A 19808-nucleotide genomic window follows, 5' to 3' on the forward strand; every position below is an offset into this window, starting at 1 on the left:
AAGTGGATGAAGGAAGCGTGGACGTTGATAGGATTCTCAACGAAGAGATGTATGAGAGGACAGACAAAGAGAGAGAGGAACTTTTCATTTGAAGGATTCTAATGAATAAATTTGTTTGAACAAAACAATCGTGAAACGAAGAAAAAAAGGTAAGATTTCTGATTTTCGTCAGCGGGAAATTTTAGGTGCGCACTATATTCGAGTACTGCGTTTTTCCAGATTTTTTTGGCCCAAAGTTATACCTGCGTGTTATTTTCGAGTGCGCGTTATATTCGAGTAATTACGGTAGTTATTATTTATTTCATAAATAGTTTTATTTATTTCCTGTTTTTTCTGTGAAGAACTCAGAGAGGGTTATTTAGTTATTATTTATTTCATTAATAGTGTTATTATTTGTTTCCTGACTTTTTTTCTGTAAGGAACCTGGAAAGGGTTATTTGGTTGTGTGGCTTTCTGGAAAACAATATTATTTTTAAGCTCCCCTACGATCGTCACACTTTTTCTGTTACAAACTGACAAACTGACACCAGCCCCCCATCAGAGAAGGGAAAAGTTATGTGGCCCTCACAGGAAAAAGTTTGGGGAGCCCTGGTGTAGAGGTTCACTCACCTGACTTCGGGGCAGGCAGGCGCTGGCTCAATTCCCGCTGGTGGTGGTATGATTGGGGGTGCGGATGGTCGTTTGTCTCTCTGTATGCCCTACGGCTTGCTGGCGACCAGTCTAGGGTGTAGTCCGCCTTTCACCCGAAGACAGTTGAGTTAGGCTCCCACAACCCTTTCAAGGATGGGCGGAATGGAAGATGAATGAATGGATGAATACTTTATCCGCACGTGGAGTCTTGTGCAGCCCCTAATACTTGGAATAGGAAAATTCTGGCAAATGGGATGGTGCTGGTGGTGGCGGCCTGCCATTTAATTGTCAAATTAGCACCAACGGAGAGACAAGAAAGAGGGTGACATTAAGGGACTGCAGAGCAGATTACATAAATCCTTCATTCACCTCACATGCCTGACTGTGTGACTGAAAAATGCGGTTGTGGAGGGGGACGGCGAGGAGAGGAAAGCAGAGCAAATTGGAGAAAATTAAATGGAAGGATGAGAGAGGGGTGGATGACGTTGGGATTGGGAAGACGAAGAAGAGAAGGAGGTTGGGGGGCGAGTTACTCATGAAAAGCAAAGTCAAGATGATGTAAAGGGCATATGAAGTGTCATTCTAATAAAGGCGGTTGCCTTGGCACACATACAAATAAAAAGTCATCACATGAAAACTGCTGACAGAAAATGTAGAAATCAAGACAGCTCCACACTGATTAGGCTATTTCCAAAGTGGTTATGCAATCCAGCAATTAACACACTCCTTTTGTGAAATTCTGCCTACTTTTAATTTTAGAAAATGTCTTCAATTATATGACTTTTTTATTGCTTTATAATGATGCTTCTTTTGTGGTTATTGCAAGCATGTCCTTAAAAAGAAAGGATGCTTGCTCTTTTTGTTAGTGTGTGTGTATGTGTGATTCATGCTCCTACAAATCCAAATGTGTGGAAATGGCAAGGATGAAGCATCCTGCTCAAGGACATAATAAAAATGGCCCAGGATTTATTTCAAGGCCCAAAACTCTGTTGACTAGCGTCATCTGGTGGAGATATCTGTTAATATCATGAAATTGAAAATCAAAGAAGTGATATGAAATTGCGGTCACTGGATGAAATTAAATGGCTGGCATCATGGAATGACATTCAAATACATTTTTCAAAACGTGCTAATAGGTTGTTTTTTTAATCATACAAAACTTGCAGTTCACAATATCAACATTACCCAGCAGATGTCACTCATAACTTACAAGATACATTTTGTTTACCTATTTGCTATAGTCTAAATAATATGCCATAACACTACCAGATTTATATCAATGAGTAATGTTCTCAGACTTTCACTTCAGTCTTAGCACTGTAATTTTTTTCATCCCTGCACTTTGATACTTGCACTAAAACACCATACGTTCTGCTAAAAACTTTAGTAGCTTTTTTAACTCACTTCATTTTTATTGTATATAAGGGTCATTTTCACATAATTCAGCAAATAACGGTAAAGACACTTTCAGAAAATGAATAATTTACAAAATGCAATTCAAGCATTCTGATTATCTCTAATTAGCAACACTAGCACTGCCTGGAAATATCTTAGCTGGAACTTTAATGAAAACATAATTAATTAAAATTTAACCTGGATTTTACTAGTCTGAGCTCCTTGTACTGGTGAATGATACGATATTGGTGCCCCATAAGAGCCACAAGGTCTTTCTCAAGGTCATCACAGAGTTTCGCAATGGTGACAGATTTTTCTTTCTTCTGGATGACAACAACATCAATTGGCCCATTATTTGTCATTCTGGTCTCTACTCCCTTCTCCCATTCGTGGTATAACACTTGCTCCTTTGATTGCCTTATGTCATCAGTTCCATCCCTGTAGATCTTTTTGATGTATTTCTTGCAGACAGCACAGTTTCTAAACATACAACGGTAAAGACAAAATTTATTAACGGTAAAGACACAACATTCCACCTCAGCCTTTGACATTGGTAGATGGTATTTCTTGGCACTCAGTAAATGATAGTGTTCTGCATGCATACACCATGCCCAGTTCATTAAAAAGCAAAGTAATTATGTTCACCAAGTTTTTAGGACATCGGTAAAGACATGGAATTGTTACGACATTTCACAGGTATGGTCCTTACCTTGGTTTTAGTTTCATTCTCATGGCTTCTGCTTAGCTGGCGTTGACAATATGGCTGACAACATCCTGGTACTTCTCCCACACCAGCCACCTGGTGTATTTACTGTGAATTTTTTGGTGTATTTCTCATGTGATAACGGTAAAGACACACTAACTGATATGAAAGGTACATCAGTAAAACTGTTTGCAGTTGCAATTCTTTTGCATTTTTCTCAAAGACAACTTGAGTGAAAATACTATTGAAACAAATCTAAACAACACATTCTAAATAGAGACAAACAAATAAATCATAACCCGACTTTTCATTCCTATAAACTGTGACACTAGATTCTGGACATCTAACGGAGTGGACAAATTCAACATAAACTGGCTCTCAATGTATTTGTGTCTCAAATAGATTTCTCTTAAAATTGGTGCCAAATGTAGTATAATATGTGGCAAACAAAGCAGTAGTAATTAATTTTTATAACTTTGTAACACATAAAGGGAAAGTCCAGGGCCATATCTTTACCGTTATTTGCTGAATTATGTGAAAATGACCCATAAATTCTTTTATGACTACTTATTCATGTGTGCACTTCATTGTAAAGCTTTAAATCTTATTGTACTTGTATAATGAAAAATAAAGGCTTTCAATTCAATTTTTAGTTTCCGTTTTCTAAACGTAGCAGTTAAAAAAACATCCATTCGTTCATTCATTCTCGGTACCGCATATCCTCACAAGTGTTGCAGGGGGTGCTGGCGCTTTTCCCAGCTGACTTCAGGCACCAGCCAACATGAATTGGTGACCAGCCAATCAATCGCAGGAGACGGACAACCATTCACACTCATACCAAGGGGCAATTTTGAGTGTTCAACCAACCTATATCCTGCATGTTTTTGGGATGTGGGAGGAAACTGGAGAACCCAGTACCAGTAAAACCTACACAAGACCAGAGAGAACATGTAAACTTATGTTATATTAAAAATCACATTTACCAAATACTTGACCGTCATTAAAATAGTCTCATCTCCTTTCCTGAACCGATCATCCTCATTAGGGTCACGGGGATGCTGAAGCCTATCCTAGCTGAGACGGGGGACACCCTGAATCGTAGGCCAACCGATGGCAGGGCACAAGGAGACGGACAAACATGCACACTAACATCCATGCCTAGGGGCAATTTAGAGTGTCCAATCAGCCTACCATGCATGTTTTTGGAAGGTGGGAGGAAACCAGAGTACCTGGAGGAAACCCACGCAGGCCTGGGGAGAACATGCAAACGCCACACTGGTGGACGTGACTTGGATTTAAACCCAGGACCCTAGAACTGTCAGGCCGACGTGCTAACCACTCGATCCACCGGGCTGCCCGTTAAAATAGTTAGTATTTTAATTAGTAAAAAAAACGATACACCAGTAATACTGTAAATGCATCTGTATTTGAATATAGGGGCCACCACATATAGTTCTGGTCAAAAGTTTACACACATACACTTGTCAAGAACATAATGTCATGGCTCTCTTGAGTTTCCAGTTATTTCAACAACTCTGATTTTTCTCCGAGAGAGTGATTGGAACAGATACTTTGTCACAAAAAAATATTCATGAAGTTTGGTTCTTTTATGACTTTATTATGGGTGAACAGAAAATAGTGATCAAATCTGCTGGGTCAAAAATATACATACAGCAGCGCTAATATTTGGTAACATGTCCCCTGGCCATTTTCACTTCAATTAAGCCCTTTTGATAGCCATCCACAAGCTTCTGGTTGAATCTTTGACCACTCCTCTTGACAGAATTGGTACAGTTCAGTTAAATTTGATGGCTTTCTGACATGGACTTGTTTCTTCAGCATTGTCCACAAGTTCTCAATGGGGTTTAAGTCAGGACTTTGGGAAGGCCATTCGAAAACTTTGATTCTAGCATGGTTAAGCCATTCCATTACCACTTTTGATGTGTGTTTGGGGTCATTGTCCTGTTGCAACACCCAACTGCGCCCAAGACCCAATCTTCGGGCTGATGACTTTAGGTTATCTTGAAGAATTTGAAGGTAATCCTCTTTTTTCATTATCCCATTTACTCTCTGGAAAGCACCAGTTCCATTAGCAGAAAAACAGCCCCACCCCATAATACTACCACCACCGTGCTTGACGGTAGGCATGGTGTGCTTGGGGTTAAAGGCCTCACCTTTTCTCCTCCAAACATATTGCTGGGCATTGTGGCCAAACAGCTTGATTTTTGTTTCGTCTGACCACAGAACTTTCCTCCAGAAGGTCTTATCTTTGTCCATGTGATCAGCAGCAAACTTCAGTCAAGCCTTAAGGTGCCGCTTTTGGAGCAAGGGCTTCCTTCTTGCACGGCAGCCTCTCAGTCCATGGAGATGCAAAACATGATTGACTGTGGACACTGACACCTGTGTTCCAGCAGCTTCCAAAAAAATCAGAGTTGTAGAAATAACTGGAACCTCAAGAGAGCCATGACATTATGTTCTTCACAAGTGTATGTAAACTTTTGACCACAACTGTAACTTCATCAAACAAGTTTATGTATGGGCGGCCTGGTGGCTCGAGTGGTTAGCACAAATGAATTAGTTCCCACCCTCTGAAAAAACACCAAAAATCAGGATATTACAATGGAAAAACATGTTTTTATTGGTTCTAATTCACCACCTACTCACAAAGTAACAAATACCTATCTAGTGGTTCTGATCTTCAATACTATAATGTGATATTACTCAGTACAGACAGACAGCGCGGACGAGAGCGAGAAAGGAAAGGACAGAGACTTAACGGCAACGCGCTCGCTGACTGTTTATTTTTTTAACCATATTAAACCACTCCACTCCATCTCGTTATGAATGTCACTGTGCAGCTTGGAAATGATGGTTAGCCCTTCATTGCACTGGCTTGCTTTGGACCCATTGTTTTTCCCTTAATTTTGCAACTGATTAATGGAAAAAAATGCAAAATGTACGGCCGGTGCTCGTAGAACAAGAAAGACAGAGCGATGCTGTTCTCTCGCATACTCGACCACTTGGGGGCCACATCGGGAACCGTCTGGTATGCTCGTATCTCAAATTTGTCTCGTATCTCAAGGCAAAAATGTACTTGGAATTTTCCTCGTATCTCACAATTCTCGTATGTCGGGACACACGTATGTCATGGTATTAATGTATGTCATTGCTCATCGTTGCTGCCAGTGAGTAATAATAATATTAGTGCCTTTTCACCACTAACCAATACAAGCAAGTGCACAAAACATCGATATAATATGGATGTGTAGACAAAACGAGAGGAAAGGGAAGCCAGGCGGGACAGTAAAAAACACACAATCACCCAACCAAGGAAACACACACACGCACACATACGCACACACGTACCTCCACCAAAACCACATCAAAACGTGCCATGTAGTTTAAATCCTCGTCTTGCATTGGATTTAAATGAATGAATCATAATAAAATTGGAAGGCAGCAATGGGCTCACAGATCTGGGGTCCTGGGTTCAAATCCAGGTCATGTCCATCTGTGTGGAGTTTGCATGTTCTCCGGTTTCCTCCCACATTCCAAAGACATGCATCAAGGCTGATTGGACACTCTAAATTGCCCTTAGGTATGGGTGTGAGTGTGCATGGTTGTCCGTCTCCTTGTGCCCGTGTGTCTCTGGCCTGGAGTCACCTGGGATCAATGTTCCCTCTAAGCTGCGCGCGTGCGCAATTGCGCACTACTCTTGTCTTCTCTGCGCACAGCAAATATGGAGCGCACAAAATAAAATCCCCTTTTTTTTTTGCTGTGAGGCCGACGAGCCAACCACTCATCCGCCGGGCCGCCCATTCATAGATATTAATCATTACATTTTATTATTACTAAATCATTTATGTGTAGTAGACATACACCTGCTTATGGCAGGTGTGATACTGGTGTGTGCCCACAGCGTACAATGATGATGTTGCTCACACCGGTACTCAGTGTGCTCAGGGAGGTTGTCTTTCTGCCCAGACAAACAAAAAATTAGAGGGAACATTGCCTGGGATAGGCTCCAGCACCCCCGGCGCCCCTAATGAGGATAGAGCAGTGAGATGAGAGATGAGATGAGAGGCAGCAATGGGACAGCGTTATCTTGAGTATGCAGCAATTAGATTATTACCAATGCCGTCCAATCAGTGAAAAGACCCCCAAACCTCCACCCACCCCTAAGCTGATAGAAGACACTCGTTACATACTATTTGCCAAGCTTCACAGGCTTCTTCCTTCCATTTTACTTCGTCGTCTACGGACAACTTTTTCACTTGAGGAGGGGGCGGCGACATTGGTGAATCAGAGCCCTCCAGACTCTGTCAGGTGTGACCGAGACATGGAAACGCATATAAATGACAACATTCGCGACTGAAATGCACAGTGGAATATTTACACGTCGTCTGGTAAGAGCCGAACCTTCTATTTTGTCAAATTAGCTAAAACATCTTCCTCTCGTGCGTCTAAATTACAATTCCGTATTCTAATTGAGATGTGTGGGCGTTTTTTTAACCTGCTTAAAAGTTGAGGGGTGCCGCTCAACAGGCTTGCGCGCTTCAGAAACCTCAAGGTTGTAAATAAATTGTTTTTTTTGTTTTTTGTTTTAATGATGATGATTCTGCGAACAGGACACGGAATGTGCACTTCCGCTGATAACCAGAGGCAACCGCTGTCATTACGCACAATTCAATTGTGAGGAAAGGGCGCAGACAAATAGTGTATTGCTAACTCGAAAATGATTACATTTAATCCATTTCCTATTCTGTAGGACAGGTTTACATTTTAGTGATGGAAGAAAGTAAAATTGGAATATGATTCGATTTTAACGAGCAATAGACATGATGATTCATTAAATAGTTTCATTTTTCAATCAAGTAGTCTACATTTTTAGTCAAATATTATCTTTGGAGCAAATTATTTATTTGGGATTAAAAGAATCCTTGGATATGAGTCACGGCTCAGTGTGACACAAAATACTGCGCCTCTACACGTTCTCATTTCTGTCTCTCATTTTCTGAACCACTTTATCCTCATTAGGGTTGCAGGGGGTGCTGGAGACTGACCCAGCTGACTCTGGGTCAGAGGCGGGGGACACCCTGAATCGGTGTCTAGCCGATCGCAGGGCACGAGGAGACCCTCTGCATGTTGTCAACACATTTTTTTTACAATGTAGTACTTTGTGTTTTCCGAATATTGTCACCATGATAACTAACGCATTTGCCAGACAGGATATGGCACAGATATACAGATAGGTTGTTCTGTGGGTTCAGGTGTGGATATTACCAACCATAAAACATGTACATAGCCTCATGTGAACCAAACCATCCAAATGGTAAATTACTTTATCTTTACCCAGCAACATGCTGCTTCATCATGTGTCAAAGGAACTACAAAAATGTCAGTAATATTATAATCGTGTGCATCTTCTATAGCTGATGTTGGTTACTCAAATTTCCATAATAAATATTCATTTATTCATTCATTTTCCGAACCACTTCATCCTCATTAGGGTCACAGGGGGGTGCTGGAGCCTATCCCAGCTGTTATTTTGTTTGTAAATGATGCACGCACACTGTAAACAAGTTTCAAAGTAAAAACACTTGTTTTAGTCCACACAATATCAAAGATTTTGAAAGGTGCTTTTACTTCCAAGCAACTTTACATGGGCCACTTAAAGCCAGTCCGCGGCCCAATATGCATTGTGGACTTTTGAAATGGAGTAGCCTTTTTTTTGTAATGCCAAACACATCTTCGTTAGTCTGTAAACCCTGAGTGTATTCGACTCATGGGCTTAGGAACACAATCGCCACCCAGTGTTGCGGAGAACAATGTTATGCCCACTTGATGTAAATTGAGGCCTCTTTTCATATTGTATATCGTTTCCTTGACAGTCCTCTTTCTAGTAATGTTCAATATTTGGATATGAGCCTAGTATTCCATCTTCTAAATATCATTCTCAGTGCCACAAGGAATTTGTGATTCCTTGCAAGTAAAAGCCAAACAGCCTTTAAAAATTGGCACCTAGTGAGACCAAGGATATGTGTAAATTGAGGCTTCAGTGTGTAAAGGAATATTGGTGTATAAATATAAGTACCTTGATACATGTAAACACGCAACTATAACCAAAAGGATCCCATTAGTAAGTTGGCCGTAATCGTGGCCGTAGTCATGGCCGTAATCATGGTCGTGATGCTGGGGGAAAAACAACAGGTCGAAGATCAGGCAAGACGAAGCAAGGAGGTAAAGCGAGAAGGTTCTTAAGAGTGAACTGATTAAGACGATCCAGCGACGTGGTCATGTTCTGGTTGGCTTAGATAGTCCTTGACGTCTGATGAGCCGCACCTGCCATTGGCTAACCCATCAGCTGCTGAACCTGACAGGAGTAACCACCCACCTGTCTGGCCTTGGGTCTGACAGACCAGGGGACATTTTTCCACTATCCATGAATAATATTTAATGATATTAGTGGTATAATGCAATTAATGTCAAATTAAGATCCCATTCAAATTATAATGATATTCAATACTTACTACAAGGGCAGATACCAGACACTTTCTAATGCTCCTAGAAACACACATGGGAACATAAAATCAACATTATATTGAATTTACTGGAACATTGTTTGATATGCCATGTCAACATAACACAGAATTATCAATGTAATTTATTCAGTGATTCATCATCTATGTAGTGCTTGTGCTCACAAGTATTGCAGGAGTGCTAGAGACATCTCAATCAAATTACCTTACGTTTTTGAATATTCATTCATTTTCTGGATCGCTTTATCCTCATCAGGGCCGAGGTGGGTGCTGGAGCCTATCCACAGGCCACAGGCGGGGGACACCCTAAATCGGTGGCCAGCCGATCACAGGGCACAAGGAGACGGAAAACCATCCACGCTCACACCCATACCTAGGGGCAATTTAGAGTGTCCAATCACCCTACCATGCATATTTTTGGAATGTGAGAGGAAACCAGAGCACCCGGAGGGAACCTAGGCAGGCCCAGGGAGAACATGCAAACTGTACACGAGTCGACCGACCAGGATTTGAACCCAGGACCCCAGAGCTGTGAGGCCGACACACTAACCACTCAATCCTCCAGGCCGCCGTTTTTGAACAGTTTTATGTTTGTGTAGGAAAGGTAGATTCTGTGCTGAGATTGTACAGGCTGTAGTGTTTTTTTACTGATGAAAAAATAGAAGGCACCTGTTAGGGAGAAGCATAGAGTGGAAAAATGTACCTGGTCACTCATTGTCATTTTTCTGAAAATGCCAAATGCCACACTCCATCCTAGAGAGTGAAGACTGGAAATAGAAGCAATGCACGCAACACACACATGATTCCATGGCAACAGGTATAAGCCCATTAAAACAATTCCTCTTTGGAATCAACATCAGAAATTAAAACCAGAGCATGTCCACATGTTTTAGATATGATTTTTCTCGCTGTTCTTTATAATATGACAGATAAACCATGCCATTTGTGTTTCAGTTTCTCTGATAACTGTTTGTGTCCCGAATTTGTGGCCACCCAATCACATTTGCGCTCACACTCACACACAATTTTAGAGTGTTTAACCATCCTACAATGCATGTTTTTGGGTTGTGGGAGTCCCTGGAGAAAACCCATGCAAGCCTAGGGGGAACATACAAATTCCACACAGTGAGGACTTTTTGTGTGCTGAGTTAGAACACAAAATTGTAAGTCAGAGGGGGAAGTGAGTGGCAAAAAAGATGCTTCCAGGTAGATTATACCATACAGGTTCGAACCGGAAGCAGAATCACCATCCCATTGTGCAAGGTAAGAGTTGTAATGAAATAATCCAAATCAAAAAAGCCCCCAAAAGTTTTCCAGACCTATAATTGTGTTGTAATATTATATCATAATAAATATCATATTAATATCTAATGTCACTTTTATATTTTATTCTAAATACATGAAATCTGTTTGAAAATAAGTGCTAAAAACGGGTGCACAATCTGAAAACAAATGAGTTCTGAATGTCCGGGGTCTTGGCAGAAAGACTTGGTCTCCTTTTGAAGTTTTTGTTTTATTTGCGCCTAACATGATATTGTACACAGCATTTCAATTTCAAATGACATGTTATGATTGTGTTATTTTAAGAGGTTTGTGTGTTCTATTTAAGATAAAAATATTTATTAAATGGGTGACATGGTGGAATGGAATCAGATTTGTGTCTAAACCGGGGTGGCGGACAAATTAGAAACAAAGAGGCAACATTTTAAACTGTGAGGGTCCAAGAGCCACACCTTATGTCAGAAGCAGTACAAAAAAATCTAATCTGCCAAATTATTTTTTAATTATAATTTATCATTTGTTTTTAATGGGCCGTGATGAATTAGAGTTTGAGTTTGATTTATTTGATAAGGGACAGCACATATTAATGAACATCTTTATATTCATGTTAATGAACATGATTTGAGGACCGGTGTGATAACTGAGCACTTCCAAGGTTCAGGGAAAAGACTCTGATTCATGGATTTGTTTACAATAGTGGTTAATGGAGCTATGAGAGATTATTTGTGGTATTTCATGTTAATACCGAGGGCTAATTTCCATCTTTTCTCCCTTGTGTAGGTATAAACGATGTGTAAGTTGAACGATGACACATACTAGACACATACACACTCAAACGTAGTACAATTTTAGATAGCGTCGTGATCGCAATTTTGTTCGTCTAACAGCCATGCTTTAAGATGATTGGCGAAGAGGTTCAGAGACAGGAGTTCACGTATGTTAATTGGCATTGAGTTCCAGGTATTCAAGTATTGTTCCAGTTCAGGCGTTTGTCTTTTTTAAATATCTGACAGTGGTGGTGCGTTTTTGGCTTTCTGTCCAATACTTTTAAAGCTTGCTCATAAGTGGTTTAAATTGGCTTTAGTGTTGTTTTGCAGGCCGATGACCAACTTGTTAGGCAGTAAGTCATGTGGGATATAATCATTGTGTCAAAATATAATTTTGCTGACTCAGGTGTTAGATTGTTTCTAATGAACCTAAAATTGGACAAATTGAATTTAATTTTATTTAGCGTGTTTTTTTATCTGTAGTCCGAAGGCTAGTTGAGAGTCAAGAGTGATTCTATGTATTTAAATTCTTGGACTACATTGAATGTTTTTCCTTGAACAAAAACCTTGGGGTGATTGTTATTTGTCGCTCTTTTTCAGAAGTACATAGAGACAGTCTTAGATATGTTTAAGTGTAGTTGAGATTTTTCAGGCCAGTTATTGACACTCGTCATTGGATCTGTGAGTTCCTGTGCAGCATGTTTTTTATCTTTCGCGTGGACAAATAGGACGGCATCATCAGCATACATTTGGCAGGTGACAGTTGAAGGGGTCCTGGGTTCAAATCCAGGTCAGTCCACCTGTGTGGAGTTTGCATGTTCTCCCCGGGCCTGCGTGGGTTTCCTCCGGGTACTCCGGTTTCCTCCCACATTGCAAAAACATGCATGAGAGGCTGTTTGGACACTCTAAATTGCTCCCAGGTATGGATGTGTGCGTGGATGTCTGTCTCCTCGTGCCCTGCGATCGGCTGGTCACCGATGTTTATTTTTTATTTTTTTCCAAGATGGCGCCGTTCACGCGGCAGCCAGTGGCAGTAGCTCTGTCCACTCTTATGTTTTTCATGTTTTACAGCCCTTCTATCTTTTTTTAATTACATTTTAATATTTCTTAATACATTCCTTTTTACTTTACTTTGTACTTTATACTTTTTACTTTGATGTTTTTACAACTTTCCTTGTTCTGTTAGCCTGGCTTCTTTCTGCTACTTCTTTTTTGGAACCATTCAGCCATGCCTACGCTGTCATACACATGGGACTAGCTGTTACAATACGCAGCAGAAGGAGCAACACCTCAATGCCGCTGGAAATTCGGAGCTGGACAAAAGTGCTGGGAGAAGAAGCAACGCTTCTGTCCAACCATTCCATCATGGGATAAGATGGAAGAGCTGTCGGCGCTTACTAGGCCGGAAACGCAGTCGAGGGGTTCTACTCTGCTACTGTTGTCTTCAGCTCCAGACTACTGAGGAACTGTGCGGATAAGCTTGGAAGAGTGACTCAGCATATTCCCTACCTCAGTCACAGTCTGCAGAAGTTTCTCATCTTGTGGAAGACTTCCTGTGTGTGGTTCCAGTTTTTGTCCAACTTTACAACGTCTTTTGAGTCTGTATCCGTGTTTGCTACCGCAACCAAGATGGCGCCGTTCAAGTGGCAGCCGGTGGCGGTAGCTTCGTCCATTCTTGCTCGTTTTGTGTTTTTGCTGCTTTTCTGTCTTAATGATTTGATTTGGTGATTCTTAATGAACCCATTTACTTTGATTTGCTTTGTACTTTGTGCTTTTGCTTTGTTGTTCTGCGGCCTTTGCGACTGTACTGTGTAACTTATAACTATGCCTTTCCTGTATCTGCATTCTCACCCGCTTGCTACTGTCACAATGAAATTTCCCAAATACGGGATGAATAAAGTTATCCAATCCAATTCAGGGTGGCCCCCGCCTATGGCCCGGAGTCAGCCTCGATAGGCTCCAGCACCCCCGGCGACCCTAATGAGGATAGAGCACTGAGATGAGAGATGAGATGAGAGGCAGCAATGGGAAGGCGTTAACTTGAGTAGGCAGCAATTAGATTATTACCAATGCCATACAATCAGTGAAAAGACCCCCAATGGTGTCAAATGCCTTTTTGAGATCAATGAAGACTGCACCAATGACCCCGCCTTTATCTCATTTTGATTTGATGTTTTCTTGAAAGAAACAAGCTGTTGTTTCGGTAAAATGATGTTTTCTCAAGCTGAATTGCAGCCTGTTAACGGTGTATGGACTGCTGTTAATGTGATCCTCAATTTTCTCCGCTACTATCTTTTCCAAGACTTTTGAGATGGCTGGAAAGATGCTCATAGATCTGTAGTTGTTGGTTAACGCGGGGTTCCCTGATTAGAGGACCGGTGGGATAACTGAGCACTTCCAAGGTTCAGGGAAAAGACTCTGATTCATGGATTTGTTTACAATAGTGGTTAATGGAGCTATGAGAGATTATTTGTGGTATTTCAGAAATGTGACATCCATGTTAAACACATCTTTTGCTTTGGAGCTTTTGAGGCCACTAGATACCGTTTTCTTAACTTGTGACTGCGAAACTATGTTAAGATTAAGAATGGGTTCATTGGTGTTTAGTGGTTGTGGTGGGTGATATTCTATTTGAGGGATGCTAGGTGTCAGTTCTTTAACGGAGTCTTAAAGTAATCATTTAAAGTGGCTGTGTCCTTTGGGTCACGGATTGTTTTCTCCTTCAATTGTAGTTCCTTTATTTGTTTGTGCTTTGAAGTATTTCCTGCCAGTTTCTTAATATTTTTCCTGATCTCTTTTGTGTTCCCTTTCTCAGTGTTATTTATGTTTATAAAGAAATTTGATTTTGCAGTTCAAATATATTTTATTACTTTGTTTCTTAGAGAAGTAAATGTCTGTCTGTCATTGATCATTTTTGTTTTAAGTGATATTCTGAGAGCATGGTCTCGTTTTTTCATTAATGCCTGTATGTCTTCATTTAACCATTGAGGTGACTATTTTTTGATGGGTTTTTTTCTTCTGAATGTAGACACTGTCTTGGATAATGATCATGAAAGTGTTACAGCTGCCATTAGTTGGTTATGGTAGATGTAATCAACCCAATTGATATTGTTTAACACCTGTGTCAGATTTGAAATCTCCCTTTTTGGTACTCTCATCTGCTCTGGTATGTTTTTTTGGGCGCATGTATATCTTTTTTTAGGAAGCTTTCTTGAGAATAGGATGAGGTTGTGAGCCCATAGACCTGTAGTCATATTGAACGTGTTTTGGATCCTCTCAGGTTTATTGGAAAAGAGTAGATCTATGCATGTTTCGGAAGAAGCAGTTAGTCTAGTAGGACTTTTGATTAGTTGCGTAAAGTTAAATTTAGCAAACAGTGATTTCAACTGTCTCTGATTTGATTTGTCGAGCCAGTTAATATTTAAATCTCCAAGTAAGATAATTTCATTTTTTGTGTCGCATTCCCTAAGAAGAGCTCGAAGCTGCGTGTAGAATGTATTAGAGGCGGATGGAGGGTGATATATGCCTATTAGAGTAATTGACATCTGTGGGGATAGTGATATTTTAAGGCTGATGCATTCTAGGTTGTGTACGTTGACCTATTCTATCTGTTTACATTTAAGGTGCTCCCTAACATACGGTTATGCCACGGTTTCCCGCACGGTCCCTTCTGAAGATATTGTATCCCGGTATTTGACATCCTGCCATTGGTGAATTTACATTTAGCCAGGTCTTGGTTAAGCATAAAAAATCAAGGTTTGAGTTACTTAATAGATTATGAATTTGGTCACACTTTGGTAAGATGCTTCTGATATATAAATGACCACCGAGGAGTCTCTTTGGTTTATGTCGTGGGTCCTATAGCGCCTTGGCTTGCTTAAGGGTAACCGTTTTTTTTCTTAAATAGGTACAATGTTTCTTAGACAAATCATTCTGGGACTTACCCGCCGCTGGTTTTATTTGAGCAGTTGAAAGCTGCCTATGTCCGTATAAAACACTCTGGGACTTACCAACCGCTGGTTTAGCTTGAAGGACAGGGAGTGGAGTGCACTAACAAAAACTTTAATAACTGTGGCAGGATTATGAAAAAATAACTAAGACTTTGGAATCAAATGACAAAATCTAAATTGACGGGAGGATGTAGGGAAATGAGGATCACAGGACATGTGCTTAACAAACGCAGACGATCCGACATCGACTGACAAACACACAGGGTTTAAATTGACAGATATGGGTTGACGAGAAAATTTGAAACACCTGGGTCACACAAGAGGCAGCAAGCAGGAGATACACCAGGACCCAGGGAGATGACAGGTGAACTCAATTGGCAATCATATGGACAGGTCAAACAGGGGGAAAAAACATAACAAAACTAATCCCTAATGCATCTGAACCCAGGACTGAATCCTTGATATCTGAACTGTGAGGATGTCACGCTAAACACTCATACACCGGGCCACCCGGCTCAGATTCAATTAAAAAACAGTTTCTGAGGTCTGTCCATTAAAAAGTATGTCATCACTAAAACCAAAGTTGGCAAGGTATCAGTGAAAAGCAAAGTGGTTAATGAATAGAATCTGAGTTTTGCTCAGCAAATACAAGCATAAAATGGATCCTAAGTGTAAAGGTAGAAAAATGTTCATAAAAAAATGACACACGTCCAACATGACAAGGAACAAAATGTTTGGTCGGTGTAAAAAAAAATCCTAAAAACTAATCCAAAACTAACTAAAGTGATAGGCACTGACCAAGTGACCAACCTATTAAGAAATATAAAACAAGCATGACTAATTCTAAAAGAAAATACATGGACTTTTAAGATGTGCCCTACTATTATGTTACCACCTACCATCAGGTTAAGATGAATGGCAAATTGATGAAATGAAATTCACGTCACTGACAGTCTTAACAATTATTCTCATTTATGTCTTTCAGATGTAAACAAAGGACTATTCATTGAGACACCAGGGGTATTCACCTTTTTCTAGACATCATTATTTTTGCTGCACCCTTAGAACTTGTTTGTCCATCCATTTGGGCAACCACTATCTGTTCTATGATGGGATTTGACCAACAGGCATTCATCTTGTAGGATGGAATCTGCTCTGTCTCTTTCCACGGTCCATCTGCACCTGAACATAAACAGTTATGACGACACCAGTGGCTTCAACAGCTGGAGCAGCACCCCAATTGATCCTGACACCTGGCCAGTCAACCAGACATTCCAAATCCATGGTCAAATGCACAGCATCCTGCTGGGTGTCTCTCTGGGCTCCCTTTCCCTAATCACTATGGTGATGAACGTGCTCGTTCTTTATGCTGTAAAAAGAGAAAAGAGCTTGCACACTGTGGGTAATCTCTACGTTGTAAGCCTAGCAGTAGCTGATTTGATAGTTGGAACCACTGTGATGCCACTTAACCTTGTGTATCTGTTGAAGGATGAATGGAAGTTGGGCAGGGCTATCTGCCAGTTTTGGCTGATTATGGATTATGTAGCAAGCACAGCTTCAATATTTAGTTTGTTCATCCTCTGTTTGGATCGTTATCGTTCTGTCAGACAGCCGCTGAAGTACCTAAAGTATAGAACGAGAGGAAAAGCCGGAGCAATGATATCCGGAGCCTGGTTGCTTTCTATGTTGTGGATTTTCCCCATTTTAGGATGGAGGTCTTTTACCCATGTAGAACTTAAGCCTGAAGAGGAAAACAAGTGTGACACAGATTTCCGCTTTGTCACTTGGTTTAAAGTAATCACCGCTGTCTTCAATTTTTATGTACCCTCAGTTTTAATGCTTTGGTTTTACACACACATCTACTTGGCTGTAAGGCAACATCTGCGAGATAGAGAGAGGATAATTCATTCAACAGATTCATTTGGAGAAAAAGACATGGAGCAAAATGGTGCATCATCAAATGACTGCAATACCCCCAAGAAAGGATGTGAAGATCCAGAGAAACTTTTAAGAAGGCAGCTTGATCTTAAACTTCTCGAGCAGGCCTACTCTCTTGAGGAATTGGAAAAAAACAAAAATGCCCTTTGTAGATCACACCGAAAAATTGGTGCACAGTATTCAGATCCAGGTTTGCCCGCCATGACAGCAAAGGAACATAAAATGTCTACAAAACCAGCAAGGGAAACCTTATCCACTAAGGAAAAAAGCCAGGATGTTCCCGTTCTACGCAGTTCACAATGCTTAGAACCAGAAAATGTTGGTGTATGTGAGAACCAGGAATCCTCTACAAATGAATATTGTGTAAGAGGTGTTGATGAGATCAGGCAGGTGCAGAGGGACACGTCCGTACTCTACAACAAACCTAGCCGCTCTCTGCCCTGGTCTAATGAGACTGATGGCCCTGATATGGACCCAGCAAAAGAGGTGACACTGAGACAGACATGGCAAAGGTTTATCGAAATCTCCGGTGAGAGACTACACAGTTTGAGGATCCACAAGGAGCACAAGGCGGCCAGACAATTGGGCTTCATCATTTCAGCTTTCCTGCTGTGTTGGATACCATACTTCATGGTCTTCACGGTCATGGCATTCTGTAGAGAGTGTGTCCACCAAGACCTTCACATGTTTACGATTTGGCTAGGTTACATCAACTCCACTCTCAATCCTTTCATTTACCCACTGTGCAATAGGAATTTTAAACGAGTCTTCAAAAATATTCTGCATATAAATTTTTGAATGTGTGAATTGTATCTGCAAAGGTTTTGTTTTCATTCTTTATGTTTTGTTCAAGAGGAATCCAAATGTTTGGAGCCAGAATGTAATCATTTTGTCCAAACAAATGACAGAGTGAATTACTTTGATAATGCTACAACCAATATTCCTCTTTGCTGTGTTTATGGTGCAGAATTCCTAGTTATCCTATCATTGATCACCAACACTGCCAACAAGAAGAAAAAAGCTCATGGACATGACATGACTTTAACAGTAAACTCTTTTACTCCTTTACTTAAACCATAATTACCACACATGTTCCAGATCTACCACGGTTAACTAGAAGGCTAAAATTTTGTGAGAAAGTAAAGTGATCTGTAGAACGTAATCATTACAAACAGCAAATCAACATACTTTCCAACTAGTGCAAGGTGACCCAAAACAGGCTCCAAATGTTCTCTTTTTCCAGAATAAAAAGTGCCTGTGGCCAGAACTACATGTTATCCCCGGGCCTGCGTGGCTTTCCTCTGGGTACGCCGGTTTCCTCCCACATTCCAAAAACATCCATGGCTGATTGTGCACACTAAATTGCGCCTTGGTATGGGTGTGAGTGTGCATAGTTTTCCGTCTCCTTCTGCCCTGCGACCGGTTGGCCACCAGGGTGTCCCCCACCTCTGGCCCGGAGTCAGCTGGGATAGGCTCCAGCTGATTATGAAAAATCCAAGTTGAGGAACAACTTCTGCAACCAATTCAGTACAACAGCTTTGGTCTTGGTGCACCACTAATAATGAGTGTTAATGATGACACAACAAGCAATTTGAGATATATACTCCTTTACAATGACCATTTCCTGAAAACACAGGGTTTTATTTCATTTATGTTTTTCTCCATTGTTATACATTAACATAGGATATTTTGTTGATTTTCCTTTGAAATGTAATTCTTTTTAGAATGGAAAACGGTACACTTTCCGTTTTCTTGATAATTTCCCATTTAGTTTGCCATAATTATCAAGTATAATCTACCAATTTCTTTGGATTCTACTATTTTGTGCTTTGCAGAAGATATGAAATGCAGTTCAAAGTTTTGGAACTATGGCACAGGGGTTGAGTGGTTAGCTTGTCAGTCTCATAGAACTGAGATCAAGAGATCAATTCCGACCTCCAGCCTTTCTGTGGTAAGTTTGTTCCCATTCCTGTCTCGGTTTTCCCCAAGTATACTACGGTTTCCTGCCATATCCCAGAAACATAAATGTTAGGGTGATTGAGCACTCCAAATTGTCCCTATGTATGAGTGTGTGAATGGTTGTTTGTCTCCTTGTGCACTGTGATTGGCCCGGCCGGTAATCAATTCTGGGTGTACCCATCTTACTACATATTATTAACTTAGATAGGTTCCAGCACCCCACAACCCTCGTGAAATAAGCAGCGCGGGAGATGAATGAAGTTTCAGAGGCTAAATGACAGATCTCTGTTTTTATGTATTTTTTGTCATTCACAGTTTTCAACACTACTTTGAAAAGAGATGAAAGCTTAATGAAAATTAAATCTTAATGTGTCTTTATATCCCTTTGATGAATCTTTATTGCTGCTGCTATGCATGTATCATCTGCAGGCATACTTTTCAGTTGGCAAATTGATGTTTTGCTCACCTCATTTGCCAGACCACCACTTGTTACCCACTTGCCTTTGGGATTTCATTGCAGGCGCAATGTTGGTCAGTGTATTCAAATGTATATATTTGTTGGGATTTTTTCTTTTGTTGTTGTTGGTGGAGTTGCCATTTTGACACATTTTTATTGTAATTATAATAAAGTTCAGAAACTTGAAAA

The 19808-nt window shown here is 40.6% G+C and overlaps 1 protein-coding gene across 3 annotated transcripts; it reads left to right on the forward strand.

Moving 5' to 3' along the window:
• The first annotated feature begins 6940 nt into the window (after window positions 1-6940).
• hrh1 (histamine receptor H1) lies at window positions 6941-19808 on the forward strand. Of its 3 annotated transcripts, XM_077603144.1 has the most exons (3): window positions 6941-7134; window positions 16251-16285; window positions 16408-19808. In XM_077603144.1, exon 3 carries the CDS (start codon window positions 16409-16411, stop codon window positions 17999-18001), a length of 1593 nt encoding a protein of 530 aa, XP_077459270.1. In that variant the 5' UTR covers window positions 6941-7134; window positions 16251-16285; window position 16408; the 3' UTR covers window positions 18002-19808. The 3 variants fall into 3 exon arrangements, with proteins under 3 accessions (XP_077459270.1, XP_077459267.1, XP_077459269.1); XM_077603141.1 differs by having other exon boundaries at window positions 16251-19808; XM_077603143.1 differs by lacking the exon at window positions 6941-7134 and adding an exon at window positions 15234-15856 and having other exon boundaries at window positions 16251-19808.

The sequence above is a fragment of the Stigmatopora argus genome, chromosome 6 (assembly GCF_051989625.1).
Source record: "Stigmatopora argus isolate UIUO_Sarg chromosome 6, RoL_Sarg_1.0, whole genome shotgun sequence".
NCBI classification, from domain to species: domain Eukaryota; kingdom Metazoa; phylum Chordata; class Actinopteri; order Syngnathiformes; family Syngnathidae; genus Stigmatopora; species Stigmatopora argus.